The sequence below is a fragment of the Trachymyrmex cornetzi genome, unplaced genomic scaffold (genome assembly GCF_001594075.2).
Source record: "Trachymyrmex cornetzi isolate Tcor2-1 unplaced genomic scaffold, Tcor1.1 scaffold299, whole genome shotgun sequence".
Taxonomy (NCBI): Eukaryota; Metazoa; Arthropoda; class Insecta; order Hymenoptera; family Formicidae; genus Trachymyrmex; species Trachymyrmex cornetzi.
In genome coordinates, this window is record NW_017297680.1 from 1115549 (window position 1) to 1124622 (window position 9074).

Genomic DNA, 9074 nt, shown 5'->3' on the forward strand with positions numbered 1-9074 from the left:
CTATAATTACGCTACTATAATTTAGCAATAGAAACTCTTCATATTACAAAAATAAGCACACATATTAATATGCAGAACATAATATATCAAAATAATTAAGTAAAAAGCCTATAAAAAGTATATAATTTATAAAATATCGAAATCTCGGTATGTGATTAAAAACAGTTAATAATTAATTCTGTTATAGGACCATATAATCAACCCTATAAAATCTATTATTTGGTATTTGAAGAAAATTGATTTCCGCGACGAAGTTTTTGCCATTGTTTCCAGTTTCTCTCGGAAAAATTTCAGAGAGGCAGGAATACGATTAACGGAGCAAGTGAGTAAATAAACAAGTCATATCTCGCGTCTCTTTTCTGTGAGATTTGAATAGAATATGTTTCATACATATAACATAAAAAGTTAATCTATAATATTATATATGTAAAGTCTTTTTTATAAATTCGACAATTGTATCAATTTACTTTCAATAAAAATTTGTATAGAACATATAGATTAAATTAATTTTTTATTTTGCAGCCAAATGTTTCGGAAACAAATCCATCTGCAACTATAAAAGAGGTCTTGGATCGACCATCCGTCAAAGCTGTAATTGTTGATTTTGATATCAATTGGAACTGGTCAATGCTAGCTTTGGCTATATCGTGTCTCAAACGTAAGGATGTACTGTATATAGCAGGACCAGCAGACCAATGGTTCCAAGTACAAGCATTACCTCAAATTAAAATCTTGGGTAAATATTAATTATCATTATTAAACAATAAAAACATTTTCTGCACAAATACTTATAATAATATATTATATTATTATCAATGTATAAATATAAATTCGTAATAGTCACATCATATACCTACATATTCTTATTAAAAAATGATACTCTGCATATAAACAGAAAAATAATTATATATGTATATACGATATTACCTACAAATTTTTTCTTATTATAATAAATACATAATATAATACAAAATGCCCAGTTAATATATATAAAAATTTTTAGAATTCTTTCATTTTAATGTAAAACGTTTTTTTATTGATTTACATTACTTCATGCTATTCTAAAACAAAATATAAGTATTCGCTCGTATATATGCAAAGCAATATAAAAATAATTTTACGAATCAATTCAAGATCAGTAATTTAAAAAATGAACAATTTTAGATCTGTTTTCTGTGGTTGAACTAATGTACACTTGTGTAACTTAAAGTGAAATAGATATACGATTAATATTTATCGAAAGCGAGAAAGAGAGTTCTAGAGCAGTCTAGTGGAACAGAAAACAGACCAATTATTAGGTAGATAGAATTTACAATTGAACAGATCTGTTTGAACATATGGAGATGGTTGCTTTTGCCTACAAATCGATTGCCTACAGTACCTTTTGCCTACATCACTTACATATGTACGTAATTTAATAAATTTCAATTGATTAAATTTGAGTAAATTTTATCAACCTAATACTGGTTTTTCAAATTATTGACCTTGAATTAATTCGTAAAATCACTTTTATATTACATTACTTTATGTTGTTCCGTAAAATGCAACATATAACGTGACAATTTTTTTGGAAGAGTGGTGACACTCATAAATACAGAAGTGCCTCCATTCCTAATAGGACTATTTGACACAAATAAAACGATAGTATATAAAAATTAGTTCAGTTCATGGTCTGTCTTGCCGATAGAATCGATTTATAACTTAATTTTATGTTTGAGAGATATAAAAAAAGAGACAAATAAAACAATTTTGGAAAACTATAAACATATAAAACGATTTAATATTATCGATACATGTCCGCGATTTAAACTACGCAATTTACAAAAAAAATCATAAAAATTTTATTTTTGCATTTTTTTAATAAAATATGTTTTTAATTAATTTTTTACATAGAAATAAGCCACAAAAATATAATAATGAATAATGGGTTTTTTTTAAGCATCTAAACAAACCATGTTTTTATCAATGATTTGATAAAATGCAATGTTTAGTTTCCGAGAAATAAACAAGTATTACTTTAGGGTCCGGTTTTTCAAAACATCGGATTAAATTTAACCACACAAATTAGGAAACTATGTCAGTATCGGCGACTTTCCTCTAGTGACATTAAAATTTGTTTTAATTGACATACACATACACACACGAGAAGTGAGACACGAAGAAAAAAATATCATTTTCTCATCATCAGGTCCTGGACCGTTGCTGAACGTTATCAGCGCGCAGAGTGGAAGACAGCCGATTTCATGTGCTAAACCTAGTCAAAACTTAAAAGATTATATCTTAGATAAATGCAACGTGACGAATCTGAAAAGATGTTTATTCATTGGTGACACGTAAGTAAAATTGTAGTAAAATATACTTCTGTTTACCTCAAAATATATTTATTATTATATTATAATTAGACGCTAAAATCACAATATAACCAGTAGGGACACTCCATGAAAAAATATGTGTACGTACAGGTATCGTAGCGTGGCTCATGTTTGGGCTAGAATGAAATGTCAGACGACAGGAACGAATATGTATGCATGACGACACAAATACTTGGCCTTTGCCATGTCTTTTTATGACTTTTTATTTCTTCTCATACCTTTTTCTCATTCATTCTTATGCCTTCTCCTATACGCCTGCAACTTCGGATGGTTATAGGCATTTGTCTTCGTGTGTACACACATAACTTTACGAGTATCTCTGTAGAAATAAGACACTTTCTTCTATTCGGCTCTGACATTAAGATAACAAATAATCATTATACTGAGATCAAAGAAGTCGATACGAAGTGTTTCTACTGGTTACATTGTGTCAAACTACAATACAATTATGTTGCATCTACAAAATTATCTTATTTAAATATTTACGATAAAAGAATATTTTATCGATTCGGAAATATACACGTAGGGTTAATCAAGATATGAAGTTTGCCTCGATGTGCGGATTCACAAAACTTTTTGTCGGTACGGGATGTGATACATTGGAGCAGGCACAAAAAGAAGATGATACCCATCCGGACTATTATATTTCTAGTTTAGGTCAACTATTTTCCGACTTAACGGTTAAAAATGTCAACGTATCGTCAATCACAAAGATAGTTGATAGTTCATGTCCAGATAGAGAAAAAATTAATAATTAATGACAAATATAATCAGTCGCTTAAATTGGTAATGCTAATTATAAATAATTATGTATATTAGTTAATATATTGGAACGTTATTGTGGAATTATATCACAAATCGCATTTTAAATTGTAATTTTTCGATATATATGTATAATATATGACAGACATTAGAATGTTACGTATTGTATTATTATTAAATTTTACCATTATGCCAAAATAATATTGAATATAAATTTTATCTTTTTTAACAATTAAAATTGAAAAAGACTCCAAAGATTAAATCAATAAAGGAGTATAAAGCCAATGAGAACCGGCACAGTTGTACGTGTGCAATTAAAAATAATATATATGTCAATAACCAATTACAGACGTTTCGACCATAAGATTAGGTCCTTTTCAGTGTAACAATAACATTATCGGAGTCAAATTATACGTTGTAAAAAAAAATTCACACGCTCTCAAGACATAGTTATAATCACAACGCGTTATAAACGGATCATCGTTATGCTAAGTACAATTTAAATGACTGAATTCTTATTTGGGTATCCAGCTAAGTACAACAGACGATAATAAAGTTCTTAATTTTTAACGACAGCCTAACGATGATTCACTGATGGTATTCGTCTATTTTTTTACAACATATCAATTTGACTCCGATAATGTTATTGTTACACTGAAGAGGACCTAATCTTATGGTTATAGGTTAGACGAAACGTCTGTAATTGGTGATTGATATATATATTTTTGATTACAACGTACAACTGTGTCGGTTCTCATTGGCTTTATTGATTGTATTTTTTTTGTGAACGAGCTTTATACGAGCGATTTTTATTAAAATAATTATTTTTAAATACACGGTCCAGTAAGATTCTTATTATTTACATACGTCGCCTGAAAGAAAGACATTGTTTCTATATATACACTGATTATTACGAAGAATATTACTAAGACCTCGGTAGTCTAAAGGCTTAGTAGTCTAGGACGCTCGTATGGAAAACAAGAGACTCCGGGTTCGACTCTGGCTGGAGGTAATATTTTTCGCAATAAATTTAATTATAGTTTTGCAGCATATTAACATCTTTTTAACTGTTAACAGAATGCCTGATTGAGCATCAAATTATTAAAAATAACTTGTCAATTTAATTCACACTGCAGTAGTTTAATTGCGTTTATAAGTTCGAAAAACCAATTTGGCGCTCAGTGCGAATGACTACAAATATGGTATATGTGCATGTACATACGAGGTCTGTACCAAAAGTATCCGACCTTTGCCTGTATCATGAGAAAGAGCTATTCCGGATATGAACAATGTCACCTTCAAAGTAGTTTCCTTCCGAAGCAATGATCTTCTGCCAATGGTGCACCCACTAGCGAAAGCAGGTCCTGGAAGTCGTTTTTTGTGATAGCCAACTATCATCTAACTATCCTTCGTCGCATTTCGCTTTATTTCCTCAGCATCGTCAAATCTTTTGCTTTTCAACGGATATTTCAACTTAAGAAATAAGCAAAAGTAACACGGGGCTATACTTGGACTGTACGGAGGTTGACGAAGTTGAACAATGCCGTATTTAGTAAAAAAACTTCTGAATCAGGTGAAATAAATGAGCAGGTGCGTTACCGTTCAGTCATTGTGAAATGCGACGCTCAGAGTTCTCGACGCTCACACAACTGCATACCGTTGCTGACTAAACAGCTGTTGGGTCGTGCTGTTTGGTGGAGGTACTCCTAAAGATCCACCCTAAATACTGAATACCTCTGTTTTCCACAATAGGATGCCCAAGGACAAAGATAAACGCAGAAGTCGGATACTTTTGGGACAGACTTCGTACATAGTATATAGTAATTCAGATTGAATTGTTTAAGTATTAAAAGATATAGTTTTGACCATTAGAGCCATTTTATTCCTTGTTGTTAAGTTTTTTTAAATAATTATGTTATGTCATTTAGAAAATAATACAGTATTAAGATACCATAAATTGTGTATAAACTGTTAAATGTTATGTCAAATACATAGTAAAGTCCAAAAGTTTCCTGTGTAGATCATAGAAAAGATTACATAAAATAAAAAAACCATTTTTTTATTTCAAATAATTATCCTTTATGAGTTAATTTTTCCGCACAATTAAAAATATATTCTAAATGTCTTAAAATAACATAATACTGCAATGGTCACTTCTTTATCATTGATGAATTTCTTTCCACGCAAATTGGACTTCAACTTTAAAAATAAAAAGTGACTGTAGAAGCTAAATCAGGGCTGTAAGACGAGTTGAAAACTTCCAATTGAAACTTTATTGTAGGAATAGAAATATGCAGCAGTACAATGTCGAGCATTTTAGAATATAATGGAACAATACGTTCTTTCGGCATTAGCATACAGTAAGGATGCAGGTATCAAATTTTAGCCATAATATAACCAAAACATAGCCATAGTATAATCAAAACATAGAATGGGGATGACTCCTCTAGGATCTAAAATTCGTGTTTTAATTTAATCAGGCCAAAAACTTCTGCATCTTACCATTATACGTAAATGGCAGTTTTTTTAGACCCACGCAAGTAAAATTTCATAAAATATATTTGTTTTTCCGTAAGTATATCAAGACTGACATTTTTATGAAATCTCGATATTTACATTTCAAATAAGTTTGTACCTACAAATCTTCAGAAATATTTAGTCATGCGAAATTTAGTTTGTAATATAATGGGGATTTTATAGCTATAGAAAAGTACAAACATTAGAAAAAGCGTATGAGAATAATATAAGGACATATGACTGGTGAACCTCGTCTTTAGTTAGCCACAACATTAATTGAGAAAAAAACAGGATCGCCCCTGGATCAGATTAGCATTAAAGTTTGTTAACAGAAAGTATATATTTATATATAATTTGTGATCTCTGATATCGTGTGTTGATTCACCACTGTGATAAAATAAGAAGTGAATAAGCAAAATCAATCGCAAATTGACAAAATCGAAGTTTTCTTTCTTTAAAGTTTTGACTACAAAATATTTAGTTAAATTCAGCTTGGTATGTATAAACTCATTATATTGAATTTTTGGTTTATTTAAATTATTTAGAAATGAAAGATAGTATTTAATAAACACATATATATGCATACATATCAATTTTTATTGTCATGAATGATAACAAATAAATATGTATATATAAATCGACAAATATATCATTATAATTGGTATTTATTAAATTAAATATATATTTTTCCTTAATTAAGATATAATTAATTCCTTATTGTAACTCGTATATTTCTATATAGAAAAGCTTTAGGCTCTCTCTTTTAAAGTTGTTCTATGCATTAAGGATACTCACACGAATATATTATTAATAAAATTATCTATAACAGATGCAAAATAAGTAAATTAAATTTAGAAAAAATTCAGAATTTTCAAATCAAATCTTCTGGATGTGACATATGTTCACTGCAGATTGAATATTTTTTAGCTTAGTATATAGATCAAAGAATTGCAAGTCAAAGTAACATTAAATAGTTTACAATGACACTATTGAAGGTATGAATAATACAATAAATAAGATTCTCTCTCTCTTTCTCTCTCTCTCTCTCCATTTCTCTAAGATAAAGTTTTCAATAATAATTTCATAAATTATGATTTTAGAGTTGATCTTCAATAATCACACTTACTGACGGCGTAGTTGTAATGTTTCTCATGCGATGGATAAAGTATTCTACAGTTTACGAGACATTAAAAGAGAAAATAAAGAATTGGAAGAATAATAATTACAGAATGCTTGAATTACCTAATTCTAACTGGGTAAAAATCGATAAAGTCGAAGAGTTGCACATACACCCACTGACCTCAGGAGATAGAATAAAATATTCCAAATTAAAATTTACGCCATACGGGGCAATTACAGAACAAAAAGATCCTCCAGAACAAGTTAGTATAAAAACTAAAATTTATTCCTGAACAAATTATATAGGGTTGTATTGCACGAGGTATAAAAATATCACTCGATATATCTCTTGGATATTTAAAATCAGTGCAAGGTTAAATATATAATTTAATGTTTAATTAATTTAAGCTACCTGTTAACTTTCACTGTTTATAGTTATCACAAATTTTCATAAGTCGATTAAGCATATAAAAAAACATAATTTAAAACTGTAACGAAAAATTTATTTATATTAAAATAATCAAATGGTTATGTATCAAATATGATAAAAGAAATTTATATAATGAACAATCCGCCGAAAATAATGTTAAACTTTTATTACGTATTGTTAGAATGTTCCACATATATGACCAAGAGACCAAACAATTCCAAAACACACATACTAGAACAGCCATACAACTGGTGAGTGCGAATATGTTAAGTGGGTCCCGAGTACAATTCAGCCTGGGAAAGGCTAAAGTAACTATTGATCTAGACAAAGAAACAAGGGACACTCGCAAAATTGTAAGAGATGAACTAAGAACAAATAGTAATAAGATATATTGATTGCGACGAAAAAGTTGCCAAATGGTTAAACAGGTGCGTATATCTAATAATTTTTTAAGTTCCGTCTATAAATTATCTATAAAAAATATTAACAAAAATAATATTATATATATATATATATTATACAGTACATTTTACTTGTACATCTCTACTCTGCGGATAGTACGAATAGAATATGATATTATCGACGAACTAAAAATAGAGAAAAATATGTTGAAAGAAAATGCTGCTGATGAAGCTTAGGTAATTAACATACTTTAAAATTTTTCTTTCTTCTCAATGTCTTATATAAAATCCGATTGTTTATGAAATACATATTTATCTCTGCAATTATGAGACATATAAGTACACAATATTTGCTATATAGAATATAGTGAAATATAATATAATATAGTATAATTATATATAGTAAAAGTGTGTATGTCTCGGTGTATGTTATTTATATAAATAGTACTGTTGATTTTTTCGATACTTATTTACTTAATTTTACACACACTATATATTATATATCAAGATCGTTTATTGTATTTTATCTTTTGGATCTTTTTCATGTTTGTGCAAATACAAAATGTTGAGAAAAATTTTGAGTCTTTACAACAGTTATAATAATAGAAATCATCAACGATATAGTATTTGCTTTGATTTAAAAGCTTATTAATTTTTAAGTTAAAGTTATATTTGTTTCTGGTTTTTTTGCTTCTAATGCATTCTTACTAGCTTAAATATTGTTATAACATAATATTAAAATGCATTTCAAAATAATACATTTATTCAATTTTATTTTCTTTATATTCATATTGTTGTTATTTTGTTGGATTCTTTAAATGTGTATTTTATTTCTTCAAATTCTAATATAGCTTAACAGCAGTCCAGAAATCATTCAAGAAAAATAAGTATCATCATCCGCCTAAATTTTTGGGAATTTTTTATAGATTGTACACTACTGGAGACGCAAATATAACAAGCGGCTCGCGCGCCGTGCGATCGGTGGGGACGGTAGGTTGTATATTCGGCAGCAGTAGACCGGCCGGACGCGCTTATTCGGCTATCTTTAAACGTTAATATCTCGTTAACTATTGCGCAACCTACAAAATGGTATAAGATTTTTCGATTCAATTCGGTCCGTTCTACCTGCTCGTGATCGATTAGCCGATAATTTTCAAACACCCTGTATATGTATATATTTTTTTATAAATAAATAAGTAGTTTCTTATAAGTAGAAGAGAAGAATATTAATAACGAAAAATTGTTCTATTAGAAGTATTTTTATAGTATAGTAATAATAATGTCAATTTTTACAATTTTGATTTTGTAAACTTTATCTGTGTACAGTTTTTAATAAAAGTGTGAGATGAACCTTATTTATAAGATATTGATTCACACACTGAAAAAAATGTTATTCATAATATCAATGAATGACATTTACTGACTTTAAATTCATTGATATAATGAACTTTTAATAGATATTATGAATATTTT

The 9074-nt window shown here is 28.7% G+C and overlaps 2 protein-coding genes across 2 annotated transcripts in view; both read left to right on the forward strand.

The window, feature by feature from the left end:
- LOC108762429 (4-nitrophenylphosphatase) overlaps positions 1-3241 on the forward strand; it is a 20784-nt gene extending 17543 nt beyond the window's left edge. The window contains exons 5-8 of the mRNA XM_018509425.1: positions 188-322; positions 523-736; positions 2189-2333; positions 2899-3241. Of these exons, the coding sequence (XP_018364927.1) occupies positions 188-322; positions 523-736; positions 2189-2333; positions 2899-3130 (726 nt within the window). The 3' untranslated portion in view covers positions 3131-3241. The remainder of the gene's footprint in view (positions 1-187; positions 323-522; positions 737-2188; positions 2334-2898) is intronic.
- Positions 3242-6612: 3371 nt separating this feature from the next.
- The window catches only part of LOC108762430 (uncharacterized), a 7424-nt gene continuing 4962 nt past the window's right edge, over positions 6613-9074 (forward strand). Inside the window, exons 1-4 of the mRNA XM_018509426.1 lie at positions 6613-6646; positions 6752-7033; positions 7382-7628; positions 7724-7838. The gene's annotated coding sequence lies outside the window, so the exon portion shown is untranslated. The remainder of the gene's footprint in view (positions 6647-6751; positions 7034-7381; positions 7629-7723; positions 7839-9074) is intronic.